The sequence below is a fragment of the Aulonocara stuartgranti genome, assembly GCF_965226115.1.
Source record: "Aulonocara stuartgranti genome assembly, chromosome: 23".
Lineage (NCBI taxonomy): Eukaryota > Metazoa > Chordata > Actinopteri > Cichliformes > Cichlidae > Aulonocara > Aulonocara stuartgranti.
Window position 1 is genome coordinate 30,761,609 of NC_138958.1, and position 25,401 is coordinate 30,787,009.

Here is a 25,401-nt window from a genome sequence, read left to right on the forward strand (position 1 = left end):
ACCACAGTATATTTCTATTCAAAAGATAAAAAAGCAACCCTGACATCTTTGGGGTGATTTATATCTTCAGAAACCTCCCAGAGGACTCCATTAAAACCCAACTGAAGGTGATTGACTGACAGATAAGGGGTCCACGGGTTGATGGTCTTACCAAAACAGCAACCACACACACATGTCAACAGAGTGGGCATTAAAGCCTAACAGGCCACAAAGTCCCCATCTCCTCTTCAGAGCAATGTACACCCTCCGCTCAAACCACAGTGCTCTGCACAAGGTCGCACAAGTTTGCAGGAGAGGCAGACGGCAACTTAAAAGGAAAGGAGAGGGGAAAGGAAGTCAGCTTAAAGAAGGTAAACCACACACTCTACCCAGAAGTGATGATGAAGGTGCACAGGTTCACAGAGCGAAACAAGACTCTGAAATGAAAAGTGTGCGCGAGAGAGGGCTCATGTGGGAACCCCCTGTTTTTGAGATATTTCACTGAATTTGACTTGCAAGATTTGCAGAAGCAAGACCACCCACTGGTGTACACACCCCAGCTTCAATCACACAGAGGGTGGGAGAGAGACAGAGATAAGGGGAAAGGAGTGAGCAGAAAGAGGAAGGAGCAAGTTTCATATCAGTGTTTCTCTTTTGGGTTTATCACATAATAATGCGCTTGGAGGAACATTACTGCCTTGGGCTGGCTGTTACTGGACAATGACGGGAGCTTTTCTCAGCATCATGAGGGCTAATCGATGCTGGACCATCCTCCATGTGTCCATCTTGGTTGGGCTGCTCCTCACCTTAAATGCTCAGAGTAAGTTGATGTTTTTGTACAGATCGTGTTGTGCCGTCTCAGTATTTGTGGAATATTTGCTTTCTTCTCTTCTCAGGCAGTCAGGCTGAGAAGTAAAGTGTTTGCGATCGTACTGGAAATGATCTGATAAAAGCTGTTGGCCTGATATTTTTAAAGGTTGTGACCCGGAAAGTGCCACATCCACATATGATGTAACTTTTGAGTGAAAAGTGGCTGCCAGTCGTGCAGCTTTAAAAAAAGATCAGAGGCAGAATTCAGTTAGATCTCAAAATCTCAAACTCAAACTATCAGTGGTATCAGATATCGAAGGCAGATTCTGCCATAAATGGCACAGCCTGCCTTTAAACATCTGCAGAGCTTTCTGTTTCAGATGCTAAAACTTTTGCTTCTGTTCTCCCAGAGCAGCAGGGTTTCTTACGTGTGGGAGCTTGATGGAAATAATTTGCACAGGAGGAAAAGATCATATATATTAAAAAGAAATTCTCAGAGCTCAATTAATCGCCTACTTTATGTTCCTTGTGCTTTTTTATGTGTGTGATGGTTTGGATCAGGGGAGATACTAGCTCCGTGTAATTTCCTATTTTTAATTTCTCATGGGAAACGTAAGATGCACGTGACTTTATTCACAGCCAGTATAGTGACATACGCAAATGAGCGCACTCCTTTAATATAACTAAAATATTAAAAGTGAAGTGTCAGGTATTTAATCTTGTGTGTGCCGTCATTAAAAAGAAACACAGTTGAAAATTAGGAAGCAAAAAGTATAACATCAGTGAATCAGACATAATAGAGCTGCTGTAATTTTTAGTTATGAATAAGGTTAAAAAGACTGTGTGGACTGGGAGAGGCTGTGTTTGTGGGTCTGTGTCAAAAGGAATTGACCACACAAGTAAGAAATGAAACTGTGCAACTTCCTAGAGAGGACACAAGATGTACAGCAGTGGTTTTAATGGAGTAGGAAGAGCAATGTTGTCCAAAACCAAAGGTCAACAATGGTCTAGACAAACAGAAAGACACACAACAAAAAGACTGGAGTGGGCGAGACATGAAGTGACAAATAAACTGCTCATAAAACACAAAATAGCTTCGCCCAACGCTGATAAAAAGAATGCTGATGAATGGCTTCAAAATCTTTAGTTAAATGAAATCAAAATATTTCTGTGGCTCAGATTAAATCTGTTGTGTTTTACGTGGATCTGGTCAGGCCCGCTACAGACACCGCACAGTGTGAGGCGTCAGAATGGGCAGATATCAGGCTTCGTAAGAATAAAGGGTGTGGTGTAGATAATTAAATACATTTGTTTACGTGGCAGTATTTCTTATAAAAATACTAAGAGACTCCTGTTCACAAGAATATTGCTCAGAGAGGGATTTTCCCTCATGACAATGATCACAAACATACTGTAGTAAATACACAAGAGGAGAAACAATGATAACACAGACATGGTCACCTGTTGCGATGATGCAATACTCGTCTGGGCCCAATGAAGCCTCACATCCCTGTAAAATTTCTGTTTCAAAAAATGTTTAAAAAGTATCAATGGTCTTAATCACATATTTAAAAAAATTGACAATCTAAATATCCCCTCACAGTAATGCTTATTAAAACACCTTTTTCTACAGATTACTTGCTATAGTCACTCTGGTCTACTACAAGGTGTCTTTAAATGTGGTCTAAAGGTGATACAGTTGTCAGTGCTAATATTAATAGTAATCATGAAGGTGGGACCTAAATATTTGTCTGCCATAATGCTGGACTCTGCCTAAACACACGCCTGCTAAAAGATTTTTTTATGGTGAATGTTAAACGACAGAAACACTGTGGGACAGCAGCAGCTAAAAGTAATGTTTTTATAAATTGCAATTACAGGTTTATATGGACTTCACTTAAAGCATAACTATTATTATCAAATTCTTGTCTCGGTAAAAATGTCTAATAATTAATTCAAAAAAATTCACAGGCATTCTTAAACTGCTCTGAAGCTTCTGGGTTCAAATTCTCCCTCTTAACATAATATTCTTTGGTAAAACTTGAAAAGCAAAATCATCTCTTAAAGGTTTTCTACAGGACAGTTATGATAGGTGCTGTCCTGAAAACACAGAAGTTTAAACTTCCAGTTTTTCTGTCATATGATAAACAGCTCCGGGACACATGCTGGTGGATCTTGTAGTGAGACTTTGAGCTCAGTATTTAAGAGCAGTGGAATATCTGACAGTAAAAGGTATACATTAAATTAATACACGTGGCTTTAGGTTTCCCTTTGTGTTAGGACGGGTTCACTCACAGTTTGCTGAACTGCTGGAGTTCATGCAAATTACTTTTCCACTCATTATCAAATAAATGTCACTGAGTGATTTTTCTTTTTAATCTTTTTTTTTTCATTCCTACTGTTTGTCATACCTCATGTTTACTTCTTTGATCTTATTGTTGCAATATGATGGATATGTTTATATATTTATTAGTCTTCAATTAAACAGTCTTTATATAAATGTATTGTCTAAACACCTTTGATCAGTCTCTTGTGTAATATATTGCTTTATGTTCTCAATTAAATTAAAATTAACATCAAACATTTCTTAATTTCTAATTGTTCTTCTTTATGTGTTTGGTATAATTTCTCTTCTGCAGGTGACTCTGACTGTTCTACAGAAATTAGAGTACGTCGCAACACAGTTTATAATGCATCAGCTGGACAACAACTTTGGATTAATTGCCCAGTATTTTTTTGCAATGATTCACCAACAACAGTCACCTGGTATAAAGTTGAGGAAGCTATTGTCCCCGTCAATGTCAGCGGAGACAGTCACATTAAAACAGATTTGAAACCTTTAAAGAAATCAGTATGGATCTTCTATTTGATCTTCCAGAACATTCTCAGACATGACTCTGGTCAGTATCAGTGTCAAGGTGGAGGGAGTATGGGTCATGCCATCACTGTCAATGTCTATGGTGAGTGTGGATTTTTCACCAATTATAATTCTCTAAGAAACCTTCACTCACACTGAACAGTGGACTTTTTCTGAATCTCATGATATTTTTGTGTTGTTCAGACCTCAGACAGCTTCTCTGTTGTTTTTTTTTTTTACAGATCATGCTGAAATTACCACTATTACACAGAATAATCTCACAGGTAAGAAAGGTTTTATATAATGTGTGTTGTTGTAGCTTTATTGAATCCAAACTGACTGAAACCTGTTTTTCTTGCAGTCAGCACGACTGCTCCTGACAATACAGAAACCTTGTTGCCGTACGTGTACTCTGCTGCTGGGATCGCCACATTCGTCATCATAGTCATAATCATATCTGTCATATCAATGCGAGGCTGTAAAGGTGAGCTGTTCTCTCGCCTTTTCAAAATAAAACATCACCAGATGTACTGAATACTAAACATGTAAACTGTCCATCCTGCAGGGAAGCCAAAGAAAGACAGTCAAGCTGAAAATCAGGTAAGATATAAAATATTTCAAGCTTATCACATTTTTTCCATCAATAATTTTAACTCGAACATTTTTGGATGTTTCCAGTACATGCAGATCCCCATGGTGGAGCGACCTCTTCCTCAACCCAGCTTGGAGCCCTCACAGAGAGGAAGCCCCTATGCTGCACCATCTCGGAGATCTACCAAGAGGAAAACTCCACCAAGGCAGCCCAGTGAGTTTAGATTATCAAGAGATAATGAGCAGGCTTATGGGCCGAGTCATGTGGGCAGAGAGAGACAGAGGAACACCGTGGAGGAGGAGAGCGGCTCTGTTGTGTATGCTGCTCTTAACCACGAGCTGCCTCAGCGGGTTAATCGGCCACGGATGGAGGTGGAAGAGACCTCAGAGTACGCAGCCATCCGTTTGGCATAAAGACTAAGAACTGCTTGACTAAATCACACTAGAGGACAACTGATGAATATCTGAAGCTGGTGTAACTCCACCAGAGGAGACCTGAAGGACAGTTAGAAGGGAATGCAGAGACTCGAAGTAAAGAGTGTGGATACCAAAAACACAACTCATCACTTCTGTAAAAACTGCTCTTTGATCTTTGAGTTATACCATCACACCTTGTTTACCTGAGATCCTGAAGACTTGTTAATAATTTAAATAGCAGAATCAGCACCCTCACATTTTGGTCAATATTTAAAAGCCTACAAGCTTTCATAAGTGTTTTTACTCTCGCTGATTATGCCTCTGCTCAGTTTGGGATTTAGCAGAGTTATGCTGAGATTCTTCACCAGATGTCATGTCACTTACAATGGGTACACTAACAAGAGCTGTGTTAGAGCATGTTTGATATATATGGGCACAATGTCTCAGCACAGACAATACCACCCAGTGTACCTAGCAAATTACACCTACAACGTCAATCAACCATAAAATACAACCTGTGCCAAGCAAACTGCAAAGAGTATGGTCTGAGCACACACATCACATTGTGTTTAGATTTAAAGCTGTTAGGGATTCTAACACCAAAGCTGTTGCCTCAAATGGTGCTTAATAGAAGCATTTTGTGTCATGTGGCATCATAAGCAGTCATCTCCAGGGCTGAAAAATGACAGAGGTGCCAAAAACTGCAGTTCCTCAAATGTCCACTTGAGGTTGACTACAAAAGTCAATCCTTGTAGTTAAAATGTCCAAGTTTACACCAGGAATAACATAGCAGCATGTCAAAAAGTAAAGGCTTGAAAATAATACCAAACTAGCTGGTAATATCAGTCAGCATTACTTATTTCTGTAGGTTACTCCTGTGCAGAGATGGGCAGTAACGCGTTACTTGTTACTTGTAACGCGTTACTGTAATCGATTACTTTTTTCAGGTACTTTTTTGCAATAGTAATCCCTTACTTTACGTAAGGGATTACAATTGCAAAAACGGTAATTAGATCACCGTTACTTTCCCGTAGGAACGCTGCGTTACTGCGTTACTAAAACCGTGATTTTTTTGCAAGAATGTCTCATGACAGTGACGTAAGCGAGTGCAACATTCGTGAAAACAGCTGTGTGCAGATCAACAATGGATAATATATTGAGTGCAGGAGAGAGTATGAGCGTGCAGCGTTTAAAGCGTGGAAGTACTGACCTTATTTTGAGTTTGATTCCATAAAAAGTGACAAAAATATTAGTGTCCGTTGTGTGTGGGAACAAAACTTCTTTTTACAGCGAAACACCCCCCCCCCCAAACTTCTAAGCAAGCACCGAGTGCGCTACGACATAATGGGAAACTCACAGAGAAACTCACGGATTCTTCAACTGACCGCCTGCGGCACACCTGCACCAGGGCAAACCTCCGCCTACGCCACTCCTGCTATACAGGTGAAAATATAGCAACAGGACCGCAAGTCTTTGATTTTATTTATTTTCTGCCGTGTTTTACTTGCATCTATTTGAAGGAGTGAGTGTAAACAAAAATATATTTTATTTTATGTGCTGGAATGTGTAGAAAATAGGTTTAAATGTTAAACAAATTTCTTCCAGTCAGAGAATGTTGCATATAATTAAAATTTTGCTTGATGCATAAAGTTAAAAGGTTAAAACTAATAAACCAAGTTTTTAAAAAGAGACTTTTCCATTTGATTACATTTTGTATGATGGATTATGCAGAAAAAGTATAATTGGACTGAAAGATCTATTGCTTTCCATACTTTATCACCTATTCAGGTTGTAAATCGTGTTTTTTAAAAGTAACTAAGTAACTAAGTAATTAATTACTTTTGAAAATAAGTAATCAGTAAAGTAATGGGATTACTTTTTTGGGGAAGTAATCCGTAATTAGTTACTGATTACATTTTTCAAGTAACTTGACCAACACTGCTCCTGTGTGCTGCAGCTCCAGTGCTGTGTCAGAATGATGTAAAACAACAGCACTGTTCCTGTTAGCATGTCAGTTCATTAGCAGGAATGTGCACATTGTAGTGAATTTTAGTTCAATTCTATATACACGATCATCCTGCCATTATTCCTCATTAGTTTACCAAATATTTATTAACATGCTACTAAAATTAGGTTCCCACTGTTTTTGTGTTACAGTAAAAATTGTTGAAAATATATCTGCGCTGGGATATTAATGCATCATTTTAAAATACTAAAAATGTAGATTTGTGACCAGATCTGTAAAGATGTACAACTTCTGCAGGGATGTGGGTTAAGAGCCATACAGGTATAGCAAACTCAGGGAGAGAGAGATGATCATTGTTCTGAGGATTATTGTCACTGTATTTGTGTGCATGACACATGAGTAAACTGTCCTCTAAGACAGAGGTGTCACAGAAGCTGTAGTCAGGTTAAGTCGTAGTACAAAACAAATTTTTGGAGATTTTTATGATTGTGTGTATTGATTTGAATGTTTGTTTGTTTTTTGTCATGCACTCACTGTGATGTTCTTCTGTTGCACATCCATGACTTGAATTAACTCTTGAGAAACTTACCTATGATAACAGTAATGGTTATCTGTCTGTATCATATCAGCTATCCACTGACTTTCTGACTACATGAATGACTAATGAGCTATTGTACTTATTGTGATTCTTTTGGGAATAGAAATGTAATATTAATCATTTTGTGCAAGTAAAAACTATAATATTTTCTCCATATCTGTTAGATTTAAAAAAAAAAGATTATAATGATTCATTCTCATCCTGTTTTTCCTGTAAAGAAATGAATTTAAAAAATCTACGCTTTTGTTTTAATCTGATTAATACCCAAAGTTTCAAGTGGTATATATAGACTGAGTGTTTCTGCCTTCAAACCATAAACTCTGGTACTCTGGTAACTCTGGTATGCATCCGAAGACACTCCTAATCAGAAGCAGGAAGTAAAGTCAACCACATATCATGCACTGTCACATGCAGAGCACATACAGTTTTTACACAAGTTCACAGCTGGTTCCTTAAATGTCTGCCATGAAACATTACTCTGTTAGGTTAGCTGAATTACACAGATGGATTACGTGGCAGAAACACACACGGACGCAGAATAGTTTGTGATGCAAGTTTTTATATACACGAGTAAGGGGGAATATTTACAAGGGAAAGGGCTATATACAGTGATAAATAAAAATGTGCCAGCAGGAAAACACCGAGGCGATGAGATGGAGCCGAAGCATACAGGTAGGTAGCAGACGCACCGGAGCTACCTGACAACAGGGAACAAAACAGGGTTTATGGCATACCGTTGATAGCCGAACGTTAAACACAAGTGGACGATGAGAGTTGGAGCGCTGGGTCCACAATGAAGGCCCTCGAGACCCAGGAGCGCTCCTCCGGGCCATACCCTTCCCAGTCCACCAGAAACTGGAAACCTCGGCCACGACGGCGCACATCCAGCAGCCGCCGGACTGAATAGACAGGACCCCCGTCCACCACCCGGGCGGGCGGAGGAGGTTCCACGGGTGGGCACAGCGGGCTGTGAGAGACTGGCTGCAGTTGAGAAACATGGAACGTAGGATGAATCCTCATAGAAGCCGGTAATTGCAGCCTCACAGAAACAGGATTGATGATGCGTTGGATGGTGAAAGGACCCAGGAAGCGAGGGGCAAGCTTCCTGGCCACGCACTTCAAAGGAACATTCGCAGAGGACAGCCAAACCTGTTGGCCCACGGTGTATTGAGGCGCAGGCGTTCTCCTCCGATCAGCAGCCCGGCGAGTCTGAGACACGGTCCGGAGCAGCGCCGCCTTGGTCCGGCGCCAAATCCTCCGACTGCGACGTAGATGATCCCGCACGGCCGGAACCGCAATCTCCGCCTCCTGAAAAGGAAACAACGGCGGCTGATATCCCAGACAGACCTCAAACAGAGAAAACCCCGTAGCTGCCGAGGTGAGCGAGTTATAAGCATACTCAAGCCAAGCAAGATGACCACTCCAGGAAGCGGGGTCAGAGGAGGCCACACAGCGCAAGGCGGACTCCAGCTGCTGATTGGCCCTTTCAGTCTGTCCATTAGACTGTGGGTGATAGCCCGAGGAAAGGCTCACCCCCACTCCTAACGCGGTACAAAAAGCCTTCCACACCCGAGAAACAAACTGAGGCCCCCGGTCCGACACAATGTCCAAAGGAAGTCCATGTAACCGAAAAACATGATCCACGAGCACGCGAGCAGTCTCCAGGGCGGAAGGAAGTTTAGACAGAGGGACAAAATGCGCCGCCTTGGAGAACCTGTCCACAATGGTGAGGATCACCGAGTGACCAGCGGAACGCGGCAACCCGGTAACAAAGTCAACTGCAATATGCGACCAAGGTCGACCAGGGACAGGCAGGGGATGCAGCAACCCGGGAGGGGCCAGGTGACGGCTCTTATTGCGCGCACAAGTGTCACAGGCCAGCACATACTCGCGGGCATCCCTCGCCAAAGCGGGCCACCAAAAGGAGCGCCGTAGCAGGGAAACCGTACGACGCACGCCAGGATGACAAGCAAAACGAGACGCGTGCGCCCAGTGCAAGACACGCGCGCACGGCCGCCGGAACAAACAGTTTACCCTGCGGGCCCGAACCCGGGTCCGGATCCTGCCGCTGTGCCTGGGGCACCAAGCTCTCGATCTCCCATGTCACGGCCCCCACCACGCAAGACGAGGGGATGATCGGAACCACCCCCGTAGACTCAGATGCGGGGGAAAACTGACGGGACAAAGCGTCCGGCTTAACATTGCGAGAACCTGGGCGAAACGAGATCGTAAAATGGAACCGGCTAAAAAAAAAAAAAAAAAAAAAAAAAAAAAAAACCAGCTGCCACCTGGCCTGCCTGGAGTTAAGCCGCTTCGCCCTCCGAATATAAGAGAGATTCCTATGGTCCGTCCAAACCACAAACGGCTGTTCCGCCCCCTCCAACCAGTGACGCCACTCCTCCAAAGCCAGCTTAACCACCAGCAGCTCACGATTACCCACGTCATAGTTCCGCTCAGCCGGAGAAAACCGCCGCGAAAAAAATGCGCACGGATGGAGACGGCCATCATCGGACGAGCGCTGCGACAACACCGCCCCCGCACCCACATCAGAAGCATCCACCTCCACCACAAACTGTCTGGCACCATCCGGGTGGGCGAGAACGGGCGCGGAACAAAACAACTCCTTCAACCGAGCAAACGCCTGCTCGGCCTCAGGAGACCAACAGAAAACTCGAGCCGAGGACGTAAGCCGGGTGAGCGGAAGGGTGATCTGACTGAAGTTCTTAATAAATCTGCGATAAAAATTAGCAAACCCCAAAAACCTCTGCAGGTGTTTGCGCGAGGAAGGAGTCGGCCAATCAGCAATCGCCCTGATTTTGCCAGGATCCGGCCCCACCCGCCCCTTAGCAAAGACGTAGCCCAGGAACGACACAGAATGAGCATGAAACTCACACTTCTCCGCTTTCACAAAAAGTTTGTTTTCCAGGAGGCGCTGCAAAACGCTGCGCACCTGCTGAACATGGTCCTCAAACGACCGCGAAAAAAAACAAGGATGTCATCCAAATAAACGAACACACACCGATTCAAAAAGTCCCGAAGCACATCATTAATCAACGCCTGAAACACTGCCGGCGCATTCGTCAGACCAAAAGGCATTACCAAGTATTCGTAATGACCACGGTGAGTGTTAAAGGCCGACTTCCACTCATCTCCCTGGCGCATGCGCACCAGATGGTACGCATTGCGAAGGTCCAGCTTCGTAAAAATGACCGCGTCCTGTAAAGGTTCAAAAGCAGAAGAGATCAGGGGAAGAGGATATTAGTTCTTCACAGTAATGTCATTAAGACCCCGAAAATCAATGCAGGGTCGGAGAGATCCATCCTTCTTATCCACAAAGAAAAAACCCGCCGCCAACGGCGAAGACGATGGACGAATCAGGCCCGCCTCCAGTGACTCCGTAATATACCTCTCCATGGCTGCCTTCTCTGGACCAGAGAGGTTATACAGCCGGCTGGTGGGCAAAGGAGCTCCAGGTAACAGTTCAATGCCACAATCATAAGGGCGATGGGGGGGAAGCGAGAGCGCACAGCGTTTACTGAAAACCGCCCCCAGATCATGATATTGTTCGGGTACAGACGAAAGATCCACCTCCTCGGGCGCCAGCTTAGACGAGCAGAAAGGCGAAGGCGGAAGAGCAGACTGTAAACAGTGAGACAAGCAGTGGCTACTCCAACTCTCAATGCGACGGGAGGACCAATTGATATGAGGATTATGACGCTCGAACCACGGATAACCTAAAACGATGGGAGACTCCGGGGAGGAAAAAACAAAAAAACGAAGAACCTCACGATGATTACCAGAAAGAATCAACGAAACCAGTTCAGTCTCATGAGTGACGGAGGGCAGCAACTGACCGGTGAGAGCCACAACAGAGACGGGAACCCGCAAGGGTATAGTCTTAATCCCGAGGCGCCTCGTGAGACCGCCGTCAATAAAATTCTGCTCAGCGCCAGAATCCAAAAGCGCGTTAGTAGAGAAAGCGCCAGACGCGGCATTAACGACAGCAGGAAGTTGCATGCGGGGAATTTGGGAAAGAGAGGAAGTGCCACCCACCAGTACCCCCACAGTTACTGGTGGGCACCGCCTTTTGACCGCAACGGGCAGGTGGACACAAAATGGCCCGACTGGCCACAATACAAACACAACCGTCCCTCAAACCGCCTCCGACGCTCCTCCAGCGTCAGCCGTGTACGACCCAACTGCATAGGCTCCTCAGCGGCAGACGCCGGAATAGCCAGATTAACTAGAGCCTCGAAACTCTCCGGTTCGTCACGAGTGGCGAGCTCATCCTTCATGCGATCGTCCAATCCAATGACGAAAGCCCCGCGCAACGCGTCCTCACCCCACCCCGTCTCCGCGGCTTTAACCCGGAAATCAATAGAAAACTCCGCCACCGACCGGCCCCCTTGGCGGAGCCCGTGCAGTTGCCGCGCGGCCTCGTCCGAGCGCAGGGGGTGGTGAAAAACCGCCTTAAAATCCTGAACAAACTGCTCATACGTGACAGTCTCCACGGGATGCAAAGCGAGATAAGCCTCGGCCCAGTCCAAAGCACGATCACGCAGGGCACCGATAACATGAGAAATCTTAACAGCATCATTGGAAAACGCTTGGGGATAACGCTGAAAAAGCAGAGAAACCTGAATCAAAAAACCCCCGCAACGGCCCAACTCTCCCGTAAAAGGCACCAGAGCCGGGGGAGCGGGGTCACGAACAGAGCCCACACTCAGTGAGGCAGACGGTACGGGCGGGGGAGCAGGAACAACAGGAGCAGTAGGAGGAACTAGCCGAGCCAAAGTCTCTTGAATGGCCGACAGGGTCTCATTAACTCGGCCTGCCCATTGCTCGGACGCCGCCAACTGCCGAGACAAACTAGACAAAGACTCCTCGTGTTTCTGGAGTAAATCGCCGGACGCGGGACCTGTGTGTTCTGCCGAATCCATCAAAAATGGTCGGAGTATTCTGTTAGGTTAGCTGGATTACACAGATGGATTACGTGGCAGAAACACACACGGACGCAGAATAGTTTGTGATGCAAGTTTTTATATACACGAGTAAGGGGGAATATTTACAAGGGAAAGGGCTATATACAGTGATAAATAAAAATGTGCCAGCAGGAAGACACCGAGGCGATGAGATGGAGCCGAAGCATACAGGTAGGTAGCAGACGCACCGGAGCTACCTGACAACAGGGAACAAAACAGGGTTTATGGCATACCGTTGATAGCCGAACGTTAAACACAAGTGGACGGAGAGAGTTGGAGAGCTTACTTGACCACCCCAAACCACAGCCGCTGCGGTGATCGCCGACTGATGGTACGTAGCACTCCGTCGCGGATCCAGAATAGCCAACACAAAATCCTAGGTAGGCGGGCAGGCGATGGAACAGGCTAAGACAAAGAAAAGTAGGCGAAACGTGGATCCTTTAAAACATACAGCTCCACAGCGTAAAATCAACAGATGCAGCCTGTGCTAACTCGTTACCACTTGTGACAGCGATAATACTCCGACACCAGACGTCCGTGACTCTGCTCCCTAAAAGCGCTCACTGATGACGTCCGATGCGTCGCAGGTGTGTTGGAATGCCATCAAGCCCCGCCTCGCCTACCTATAACCAAAAGGAAAACAAAACCCAAACAACAACAGTACACCTACCCACCACCTCCTAACATACTCGTGCAGGACCATCCTTTATTCGCTGATCTTCACAGTCCTCATCCTCACTTCAGATGCTGAGATTAAGTGATTCTTATTCATTTTAAATGCTCTATTTCAGTCTGAACACGTCTTTGTTTCTCTGTTCACGGCTGAGTTTAAATATTTTTGCTGTTACAGTTCAAACATTGTGGAAATCAGCTGTAAAAGGTTTAAAATATCCTTTACCTTTTGCTATACACAATAATCCAAAGCAGGCAACTAATATTTTTTCATAGTAATTTACAGGTTATGCTGAAAGGCTTGACCGCGCAGCCTTCAAACCTTCCGCCTTCAAAGAAAGCCTCAACATGAAGGACAAAACAAGACGCAGTGAAATGGTCTTTGATGCTATGCTGGAGATTTTCGTTGAGTTCATACATGTGGACGATCTTTAGAGGTTTTCTGGATATGTTAGTATTACTAAAACAATACCATCCACTTACTATGCTAATCTTGAATCAATATAATTTTTTTCTATAACTTTTCTGTCATTACAGAATCTCACGAAATGTCACAGTGTAGCTGTTTCACCTCATATTTAGCTTCTTTTTTTGAACATTGTGATCCAATCATAAAGACACCCAGCCTCTAATATTTAAAAATTTGAACACTAGTTAAGATTACTTTAGTAATTTTGGTAAATGGGGTGCACAGTCAGTTCTGAAGAAGGGTTAGGGTTAGGGTTAGTTCTGAAGAAGCTTCTCGGATGAGAGGTGAAACGTCTTCAAGTAACTTAAAGAAGTCCAGACGCTTTTCTTTGCAAGCTCCTTTGACTACGATGACCTGGATGACTGAGAACCTTCACACACAGCAAAATCTCCAGTGTTAAATTAACACTGGAGAGTGTCTATATGGGCCCACACCTCTGAGTGTTAAACACTGTTGAGTGTTAAATTAACACTTTTGACAGTGTTATATGTTTAAAAGTAACCTAGTCAGTTTTGAAGATTAACAATGGCTAACACTGATCAGTGCTGATTTTCTAACACTGGAATATTTCTAACATTTTGAGTTATTTTCCAGTGTTAGAAAATCAGCACTGCTGTGCAGATGTATTAGTTATTCTTTGTTGTAGTTTTTTTTAAATCAGTAGCCTCAGGTCTTTTTACTTGTAGTTTCTGTCTTCTGTCCATGGTTTTAGCTTGTTTGTATTCTCTTGCATATTTCAGGTTTTGTTCGTCCCCATGTTTGCCCGTATCTTGTTTATTCTCCTTTACAGTGTTAGATGTTCCTTTAATTTGCTGGTCTTGCATGTGTTGTGTTCAGTTTTGCTTTTGACTCTGTTCAACTGTCTCCACTTCCCCTAATTGCCCTTCTTTGTATATAAAGCTGCTGTCTTCTCTTGTCCTTTGTCAGTGTCTGTTCTATCCTGGTATTGCTAGCCTTAGTATGTTTTCTAGGTTCTGGTTTCATTAAGTTTATTGTTTTCATTTTTATTATTTTGTACTTGTTTTAAGTTTTGTACAGCTCACAATAAATGACTTGCTTTCAGTTCCATTCAGTCTGCCTCTTCACTCCTAACATTAAACTCCTTGAAACAGCTTTTGGATAAGTTTCTTTTAAATCTTATTAAGGGTTAACGTGTGTGCTGTTTTTTAATGTTTAGCTTTCAGCTTCAGCAGCAGACACTCTAAGGTAGGGGTCTCCAACCTTTTTCCCCTCTGAGAGCTACTCATCCTTTCAAATGTTTCATTTCAACACAAACCAACCGAATAAGCTTGTTTTTCCTGAACATTTACAAAAATGTTGGTATCCACAACTTAAAAGTTGCATTAACATCACAAAAATATTTAGTTCACTTGCAAGTGCATGTTTTATGTCTGTATACACTACAAAGAAATGTATCTCGCACTACTAAATTAAAACAATGCTGTCAAAACAAAACAATGCAATTACAAATACACAGATATTATTTATTCAATTATGATTTCGTTACATGTGCTTGTTTCATTTCTCAAAAGCATTCACACTAAATATGTTTTTATCTTTGCCTTGTATCTGTAGGTTCAGGCGGTTAATTTTCTCTCTCAGTCACATCTGTCAGGAAACCAAGATCAAGCAGCAACTCAGGTAATATCAGATAATAGTGTGGTATCCTCCTTCCTCACTTCCATAAAAGCCTCGGTTTCACCGATCAATGAAAGAAAGCATTTCAGTATCTAACCCGACTTAACCGTCTAATTCTGTGTGGAGGAGGAGATCCCTATACTTGGCAGAGCGTTCCTCCAGGAACAACTTGAAGCTTTGGTGTTGCTTTGCCTTTGCTCGAATGGAGCTGATGACATTAACATTATTAACAACAGGCAGCATGACATGGTCAAATTCCATCATTTATGGGCATAGAGCCTGTTGGTAAGTGATGCAATGATAGTTTAGAAACTTAAGAAAGTCCGGGTCCAATTAAATCCTGAGTCACAGCAGGTGCTCCATCAGTTTTCACAGACACCAGGTTTTCAACAGGGATCTTTTTTTTCCTACAAAGTAGTCCTTCAGTGGTTGTAAATATCTGCTCCTCTACTTGTAGTTTTCAGTGGAAGTAAAAAAGTCACCAAACATCATCTGAATGAAAACAGCCAGCTGGGCTGTATCACTGGAGTCGACAGACTCAGCACACTGAATTTAAAATGATTTGCGCCTCTGCACGTCCAATTCCGGCAGTTTTAATGCATCTGCAGACAGTGCAGACATACTCCTTGCCAGTCACCTAATAACGTTTCAGCCATGCAGTCATAGTTTCCTTTACAATCCTGCCATCAGTGAAGGGCTTCTAGTGCTTCATTGAGTGATTTGCCACTTTCAACAAGGCCTCTGTCGCGGCATTGACCTTCTTCGTACTGCCCATCAAAACTGACTCATCAAGTTTGACAGCATTGCAACTGTTTGACACCTAATTGTCAAATAATCATTTGATAGAAAAACTATGAATTTGATTCCTCGTACATATAAGTTGGTTTGATGATTGACCAATCAAATTTGACTACACAAGTTTTGAAATGTATTTGAAAAGGAACAACATGTTGGAGGCTCCTGCTCTAAGAAGTATGCTGTCCAGATTTTCCAGAAAGTTCCTTTTATTTTAAGAATGTTTTTTTAAGTTAGCTAAAGGTACCATGCTATCTAGTGTCACAGGGATAAGCATTTTACTAATCAAGCTAGCCTAACTAAATGAGCTAGTCTGCCTAATCCTGTGAACTGAATATGGTCACACTCTGTTAAAAATACATAAATAAACAAACAAACAACAAAACGGCACCTTTCAAAAAGTCAAGAATTCAAAACAACAGACCTCAAACCTGTGGGTGAGATCACAATGGCCAGTGTAGCTAGAGATGAAGATGTAAGGTGATTGTTGCCAACAAATGCAAAAGACTGAGACGTGAAAGAAGTATTTATATAGATGCACCACCTGCATGAAGGACTTTTAAAATGCATAAGTATAGAGTTAGCCAGAAATTAGCAAAAATAATAACACTCTGACAGAAAAAGACAGTCTCTTGATTTGTGTTTTTCTCTTGCAAATGGACTTTCTTACTAAAGGTTTTATCTCAGTGTGTTTTTCCTGTGTGCTGCTCCAATGTTGCCAGTGTTAGGTATATACTGGGTGCACCAGCCTCAAAAGCACAAACTTTAACACCAGTATGCATCTAAAGACCCCTGTAATCAGAAGCAGGAAGTGAAGTCAACCACATACAATGTACTGTCACATACAGAGCACAAACAGGTTTTAACCACGTAGACAGCTGGTTACTTAAATGTCTGCCATGAAACATTACTTGTGCAGGACCATCCTTTATTTGCTGATCTTCACAGTCCTCATCCTCACTCCGGATGCTGAGAGTAAGTGATTCTTATTCATTTTAAATAGCTCCATTTCAGTCTGAACACGTCTGCTTCTCTGTTCACGGCTGAGTTTAAAAATTTTACTGTTACAGATCGAAAATTGTGGAAATCAGCTGTAAAAGGTTTAAAATATCCTTTATCTTTTGCTATACACAAAAACCCAAAGCAGGCATCTAGTAGTTTTTATAGTAATTGAAAAGGACACGTTGAAAGGCTTGACCGCGCAGCCTTCAAACCTTCCGCCTTCAAAGAAAGCCTCAACATGAAGGACAAAACAAGACACTGTAAAATGGTCTTTGATGCTATGCTGGAGATTTTAGTTGAGTTCACACATGTGGACGATCTTTAGAGGTTTTCTGGATGTTTTAATATTCATCCATCCATCTATTCGCTTCTGCTTATCCCTTTTCAGGGTTGCGGGGGCTGGAACCCTGCCGACCTGGGGCGAGAGGCAGGGTGCACCCTGGACAGGTTGCCAGACTGCCGCAGGGCTAACACAGACACAGGCAACAATTTGCATTCACATTCACACCCGCTTTTGATAAAATACATTTTTAATTACTAAAACAATACCATCCACTTACTGTACCAATCTTGAATCAATATAAAATCTGAATATTTTTTCCTCAACTTTTCTGACATAACAGAAACTCATTAAACGTCACAATGCAGCTGTTTCACCTCATATTTAGCCTCTTTTTGTACATTTTGAGCGAATCATAAAAATACCCAGCCTTTAACGTTCAGAAATTTGAACATGAAACTTGTTTTAAAAGAAAGAATTGGTTCCAACTCAGACCCCAGAGCAGCAAAGTGTCAAACCACAGATGCGCCACAGATGACTTGCTTCCCTGAATTTACTGTGTGGTGGACACAAACCTGTGAAACATTTTCTGTGCACTAGTTAAGATTGGAGTGCATAGTCATTTCTAAACTATACAGCTAAAAACAAATTAAAGGAAAACTTTGAAAATGCAACAAATCTCAATGGGGAAAACTATGGACTGGGTAGTGTGTTAGGAATAACAAGGATGCCACATTTTGTACTGGAGATGAAAATTATCGACCTACAAAGGCTGAATTCAAAGTCAGACAAAAATTATGACTTCAGGCTAGTCCATTTTGGCAAACTGTTACTGTAGCAACTCAAAATAGTGCTTAGCGGTTTGTGTGACCCCCACCCCCCACATGTTTGAATGTATGCCAGACACCATCGGGGCATGCTCCTGAGGAAGGAATGGTGTCCTGGGGATCTGCACCCAGATCTGGACCAGGCCATCACTGAGTCCCTGGACAGTCTTAGGTGCAACCTGGTGGTGTAAGATGGACTGAAACATAATGTTACACAGGTGTTCTGTTGGATTTATGTCAGGTTGGTGTGGAGGCCAGTCAGTGGTGCAAATTCTTTCATCCTCTCATGTGCAAACTCTCGCCACATAAGGCCGGGTACTGTTGTTGACTAGGAGGAACCCAGGACCCACTGCACCAGTGTAGAATCTGATAGTGGGTGCAAGAATTTAACTCCCAGATTTAGTCATCGTTCCTTCCACCACTGACCCTCCACCAAACCATCTGTGAAAAACACAGGACATCAGTGGTGGACCTGCCTATACTGATATTCTCACAGGAAAAATCTCACAGCTCTTTTTTAAACTACTGTGAATCCTCAGGGTTTATCTTATTCTTCTCAACATAAAATTATTTGGTACAAAATGAAAAGCAAATGATTTCTTAAAGGTTTTCTAGAGGACAGTAATGATACGTGCTGTCACAGAAGTTTAAACTTCCAGTTTTTCTGTCATATGATAAACGGCTCCGTGACACCTGCTGGTGGATCTTGTAGTGAGAGTGTGAGCTCAGTTTTTAAGAGCAGTGACATTAAATTAATACACATGGCTTTAGGTTTCCCTTTGTGTTAGGATGGGTTCACTCACAGTTTGCTGAACTGCTGGAGTTCATGCAAATTACTTTTCCTGTCACAGTTCTGGGTCATTTTGACCCAACATTTTCTTTTTCTTATATTTTGGTGTTTTTTTCTGTACTAGGATTTATGTTCTGATTCTTTAGTTGTGCTGTGTTCACTATCATTATTCTAGATTTAGTTCAGTCTGCATCATTGTTACTTGTTTCTTGTTTTACATTGAAAGTCCATGACTTATGTCAGTGAATTCACTTTTACTTCTCTTTGTCTCGTTTGCCCTAATTCCTCCCAGCTGTGTCTCCCTCCTGTTTCCCATTCCCTGATTACTCCCCTGGGTATATAAGCCCTGTGTTTTCCTTTACTCTTTGTCATGTCATCAATGTTGCTACCCTCTAGCTGCTGTGTGATTGGCTCCTGTTTAGGTTCTCTGTTCCAATTCAGTCCGTAGAGTTTTGGATTTTGTTTTTGTTTTGGTGAGTTTAATTGATTGAGAGTTTTTTCCAGCAAAAAAGCTGGGTTTTGAATTTAAGTCCCGTCTCCAAGAGTCCTGCATTTTCGGTCCACCACTCCTGCTGCCTGCCTGCCACACAGCCTGTCATGACATCATCAAATAAATGTCACCCAGTGACACTTTTTATTCTAGATTTCTTTTTTTCCATTTTTGATGTCTGTCATACCTCATGTTTACTTCTCTTTTGATCTTATTGTTGCAAATTATACTTTTTCTTTCTTTTGTACAGTGAGTATTCATTATACTTTTAATATCTTTCTAGAAAGGTTATAGGAATGTGCACAATTTTTATTTCTGTTTATATATTTATTTGTTTTGTCCAATTAAACAGTCTTTATATAAATGTATTGTCTAAACACCTTTGATCAGTCTCTTGTGTAATATATTGTTTTATGTTCTTAATTAAATTAAAATTAACATCAAACGTTTCTTAATTTCTAATTGTTCTTCTTCATGTGTTTGGTATAATTTCTCTTCTGCAGGTGACTCTGACTGTTCTACAGAAATTAGAGTACGTCGCAACACCGTTTATAATGCATCAGCTGGACAACAACTTTGGATTAATTGCCCAGTATTTTTTTGCAATGATTCACCACCAACAGTCACCTGGTATAAAGTTGAGGAAGCTATTGTCCCCGTCGATGTCAGCGGTGACAGTCACATTATAACAGCATGGAAACATTTTAAAGGCTCAACAATGATCTTCTATTTGATCTTCCAAAACATTCTCAGACATGACTCTGGTCAGTATCAGTGTCAAGGTGGAGGGAGTATGGGTCATGCCATCACTGTCAATGTCTACGGTGAGTGTGGATTCTTCTCTAAGAAACCTTCACTCACACTGCACAGTGGTCTTTTTCAGTCTCATGATATTTTTTGTGCTGTTCGGACCTCAGACAGCGACTCTGTTTTGTTTTTACAAATCATGCTGAAATTACTGTTACACAGAATAATGTCAGAGGTAAGAAAGGTTTTACGTTAAGTGTGTGTTGTTGTAGCTGTATTAAATCCAAACTGACTGAAAACTGTTTTTCTTTCAGTCAGCACAACTTCTGCTCCTGACAACACAGAAGGCTTGTTGCTCTATGTGTACATATCACGTACAGCAACAAGCTATCCACTCACTTTCCGATTACATGAATGACTAATGAGCTCTTGAAATTTTTGTGGTTCATTTGGAAATGCAAAATGTAAAATTAATTGTTTTTGCGATTAAAAAAACATTAAATATTCTCCATATCTGTTAGGTTTAAAATATTATAACAAATTATTCTCATTCTGTGTTTCTTCTAAAGCAATGAAAAAAAAAAAACAACAACTTTTGTTTTAATCTCATCAATGCCCAAAGTTTCAAGTGGTAGATATATACTGAGTGTATCAGCCTCCAAAACACAAACTCTAACACTATTAACAAAGACGCCTGAAATCAGAAACAGGAAGTGATGAAGTCAGCCAGATACCATGCACTGTCTCTACAGAGCACATACAGGCTTTACACATGTAGGCAGCTGGTTTACTACAGTGGGGCAAAAAAGTATTTAGTCAGCCACCGATTGTGCAAGTTCCCCCACTTAAAATGATGACAGAGGTCAGTAATTTGCACCAGAGGTACACTTCAACTGTGAGAGACAGAATGTGAAAAAAATATCCATGAATCCACATGGTAGGATTTGTAAAGAATTTATTCGTAAATTAGGGTGGAAAATAAGTATTTGGTCACCTCAAACAAGGAAAATCTCTGGCTCTCACAGACCTGTAACGTCTTCTGTAAGAAGCTTTTCTGTCCCCCACTCGTTACCTGTATGAATGGCACCTGTTTGAACTCATCATCTGTATAAAAGACACCTGTCCACAGCCTCAAACAGTCAGACTCCAAACTCCGCCATGGCCAAGACCAAAGAGCTTTCGAAGGACACCAGGAAAAGTATTGTAGACCTGCACCAGACTGGGAAGAGTGAATCTACAATAGGCAAGCAGCTTGGTGTGAAAAAATCAACTGTGGGAGCAATCATCAGAAAATGGAAGACATACAAGACCACTGATAATCTCCCTCGATCTGGGGCTCCACGCAAGATCTCATCCCGTGGGGTCAAAATGATCATGAGAACGGTGAGCAAAGATCCCAGAACCACACGGGGGGACCTGGTGAATAACCTGCAGAGAGCTGGGACCAAAGTAACAAAGGTCACCATCAGTAACACACTACAATGGCAGGGAATCATACCATACCATACCAACTTTATTTCTAAAGCACTTTAACATAAAACCAGAGTTTCACAAAGTGCTGTACATGTTAATAGCATACGTAAAGAAAATTAAAATGAGATACAATAAAATAAATAGATACAATAAATTGAAACATGTTAAAACAAATTGAGTCAACCCCTCTAATCAATGCCCTCGAAACTCGAAATCAAATCCCGCAGTGCCAGACGTGTTCTGCTGCTGAAGCCAGTGCATGTCCAGGCCCGTCTGAAGTTTGCCAGAGAGCACATGGATGATACAGCAGAGGATTGGGAGAATGTCATGTGGTCAGATGAAACCAAAGTAGAACTTTTTGGTATAAACTCAACTCGTCGTGTTTGGAGGAAGAAGAATACTGAGTTGCATCCCAAGAACACCATACCTACTGTGAAGCATGGGGGTGGAAACATCATGCTATGGGGCTGTTTTTCTGCCAAGGGGACAGGACGACTGATCCGTGTTAAGGACAGAATGAATGGGGCCATGTATCGTGAGATTTTGAGCCAAAACCTCCTTCCATCAGTGAGAACTTTGAAGATGAAACGAGGCTGGGTCTTCCAACATGACAATGATCCAAAACACACCGCCCGGGCAACAAAGGAGTGGCTCCATAAGAAGCATTTGAAAGTCCTGGAGTGGCCTAGCCAGTCTCCAGACCTCAACCCCATAGAAAATCTGTGGCGGGAGTTGAAAGTCCGTGTTGCTCGGCGACAGCCCCAAAACATCACTGCTCTCGAGAAGATCTGCATGGAGGAATGGGCCAAAATACCAGCTACTGTGTGTGCAAACCTGGTAAAGACCTATAGTAAACGTTTGACCTCTGTTATTGCCAACAAAGGTTATGTTACAAAGTATTGAGTTGTATTTTTGTTATTGACCAAATACTTATTTTCCACCCTGATTTACGAATAAATTCTTTACAAATCCTACCATGTGGATTCATGGATTTTTTTTTTTCACATTCTGTCTCTCACAGTTGAAGTGTACCTCTGGTGCAAATTACTGACCTCTGTCATCATTTTAGGTGGGGGAACTTGCACAATCGGTGGCTGACTAAATACTTTTTTGCCCCACTGTAAGTGTCTGCTATGAAACATTACTCATGCAGGACCATTCTCTATTTGCTGATCTTCACAATCCTCATCCTCACTCTGGATGCTCAGAGTAAGTGATCCTTATTGTCTTTAAATGTCTCCATTGCAGTCTGAACAGGCTGTTGTTTCTCTATTCATGGCTGAGTTTAATATTTTTACTGTTACCGAACATTTAAAAACTGGTACATAGTTTGAAGTTTCCACTTTTAACATAAAAATAGAGACTCGGGGTTGTCTTGGGTTGACATGGCATCTTCTTGCTATGTCATCTTAAATTGGTCATGTGATTGGTTTACAGTTTACAGACTACTTTATTCTTCCTCAGCCAGGCAGTAGCACTTGTACAATTGTTTCGCCCCTCTAGCTCCTGGTAAGACAAAGATAGCTTCACCCATCCGTGTGTTGAAAAAAATCCAGACTGCATTTTCTGCTAGTAATGATAATGGCCTTGTAACGATAGAAATAATAATTAGTTAGATTACTTGTTACTGAAAAAAGTAATGGTGTTAGTAATGCCAATACTTTTAACACCATTATTCCCATCACTGATTGTAGCACTGTGATGTTTGGTGGATATTACCCAATATGTGTGGCTGTAACTGCAGCCATCACACCACAGATGACTTACTTACGTGAATTTACTGCTTGGCGGACACCAGTGCAGCATGCACTACAAAGACCGAATTCAAAGTCAGACAAAAATTATGACTTCAGGCTAGTCCATTTTGGAAAACTGTTACTGTAGCAACTCAAAATAGTGCTCAGCAGTGTGTGTGACCCCCCACAATGGCAGAATAATCTCCACAGACTCTCATTTACATCTGTCACATGTGCTCAGGGTGAAACTGCTCTCACTGGTGAAAAACAGAGGGCGCCAGTGGTGGACCGAACTACATTGATATTCTCACAGCAAACATCTGACAGCTATTTTTTAAACTGCTTCTGGGTGAAAAGCAAAATCATCTCTTAAAGGTTTTCTTTTTACAGGAGAAAGTGTGAGCTCAGTATTTAAGAGCAGTGGAATATCTGACAGTAAAAGGGAGACATGAAATTAATACACGTGGCTTTAGGTTTCCCTTTGTGTTAGGACGGGTTCACTCACAGTTTGCTGAACTGCTGGAGTTCATGCAAATTACTTTTCCCCTGAACAGTGGACTTTTTCTGAATCTCATGATATTTTTCTGTTGTTCAGATCTCAGACAGCTTCCCTGTTTTGTTTTTACAGATCATGGTGAAATTACCACTGTTACACAGAATAATGTCAGAGGTAAGAAAGGTTTTATATAATTTGTGTTGTTGTAGCTTTATTAAATCCAAACTGACTGAAACCTGTTTTTCTTGCAGTCAGCACGACTTCTGTTCCTGACAATACAGAAACCTTGTTGCCGTACGTGTACTCTGCTGCTGGGATCACCACATTCGTCATCATAGTCATAATCATATCTGTCATATCAATGCGAGGCTGTAAAGGTGAGCTGTTCTCTCTCCTCTTCAAAATAAAACATCACCAGACGTACTGAACATGTAAACTGTCCATCCTGCAGGGAAGCCAAAGAAAGACCTCAATATTCTCTAAAGTAGCGTAATCCAACACAAAAAGTTGAAAATCAGGTAAGATATAAAATATTTCAAGCTTATCACATTTTTCCATCAATAATGTTCACCCACAAACATTTCTGAATGTTTAAAGCAGATGGAGATCCCCATGGTGGATCAATTCTTTTCAAAAGTCATCTTCAAGCACTTGGAAAGAGGAAAGAGGAAGACCCTCTGCTCTGCGATCTTGGAGATGTAACAAGGACACCATCATCGTAACTCAATGAGCTGACATTATCAAGATATGATGAACAGGCATATTGACCAAGGAGGGCAATATGCCTGCTCGAGGAGGAGAGCAGCTATGTTGTGTTTGCTGCTCCCAACCACAAGCTGTACAATTAGCAGGTGATGCAAAGATTTACTTGAAGTGTAAAATACAACCTGTAAACCATAAGCAGTCATCTCCAGGGCTGAAAAATGATGTCCAAGTGCCAAAGCCTGCAATTCTTTAAATGTCCACTTGAGGCGGTCTCAAAGTTTACAGCAGAAATAAACATGGTTACAGGATGGTACAAGAAAATGGTTTTGGTCTCTGTGGCTAATTTCCCAGTTTATTTCATTAGCTTGTCAGAATCCTGGAGTTTTCGATCCAGCCTTTTCAGTTTTTCTACTTTCAATTTCTGTCATTTTTATTTTTTCTGTCTGACTTCTAGTCATATAATTAAACAATTTTTTTTAAAATCTCTATTAGTTATTTCTTGTTGATTTTGTTATATAGCCTAAGGCTTTTTTTCTTGAAGTTTCTGTCTTCTGTTCCTTATTTTAGTTTTTTTCGTCCCCATGTTTGTCCATATCTTGTTTATTCTCCATCATATTGTTAGATGTTCCTTTAATTACCTACTTCCTGTTTTATTTTGCTAGTCTTGCATGTGTTGTGTTCAGTTTTGCTTTTGACTTTGTTCAACTGTCTCATCCTCCCCATCTCCCCCCATCTGTCCACTTCCCCTAATTGCCCTTCTTTGCACATAAAGTTGCTCTCTCTCCTTGTCCTTTGTCAGTGTCTGTTCTATCCTACTATTGTTAGCCTTAGTATGTTTTCTAGTTTTTGGTTCATTGTCCATTTTTATTATTTTGTACTTGTTTTAAGTTTTGTACAACCTGCTTTCAGTCCACAATAAATGGCTTGCATTCAAATTCAAATTCAAATTTGATTTGTCACATACACAGTCATACACAGTACGATATGCAGTGAAATGCTTAGACAACTGCTCGTGACCTAAAGAAAAAAAGAAAAGGCTATGAATAAGATAGGAAATAAATATGAAAATTAAAAAGGGTAA

The 25,401-nt window shown here is 41.9% G+C and overlaps 2 protein-coding genes across 2 annotated transcripts; both read left to right on the top strand.

Moving 5' to 3' along the window:
• Positions 1–50: 50 nt before the first annotated feature.
• Positions 51–7,412, top strand: LOC309701194 (B- and T-lymphocyte attenuator-like). Its single transcript, XM_082525272.1, has 6 exons — positions 51–799; positions 3,429–3,749; positions 3,889–3,930; positions 4,008–4,130; positions 4,212–4,246; positions 4,325–7,412. Exons 1-6 carry the CDS (start codon positions 700–702, stop codon positions 4,649–4,651), a joined length of 948 nt encoding a protein of 315 aa, XP_082381398.1. The 5' UTR covers positions 51–699; the 3' UTR covers positions 4,652–7,412.
• A 6,179-nt stretch (positions 7,413–13,591) lies between these two features.
• Positions 13,592–24,042, top strand: LOC309701262 (B- and T-lymphocyte attenuator-like; the record flags this gene model as incomplete). Its single annotated transcript, XM_082525356.1, has 4 exons — positions 13,592–16,749; positions 19,667–19,987; positions 23,715–23,789; positions 23,867–24,042. The coding sequence occupies exons 1-4, from the start codon at positions 16,665–16,667 to the stop codon at positions 24,040–24,042; spliced, it is 657 nt and encodes a 218-aa protein (XP_082381482.1). The 5' UTR covers positions 13,592–16,664.
• Between the last annotated feature and the right edge of the window lie 1,359 nt (positions 24,043–25,401).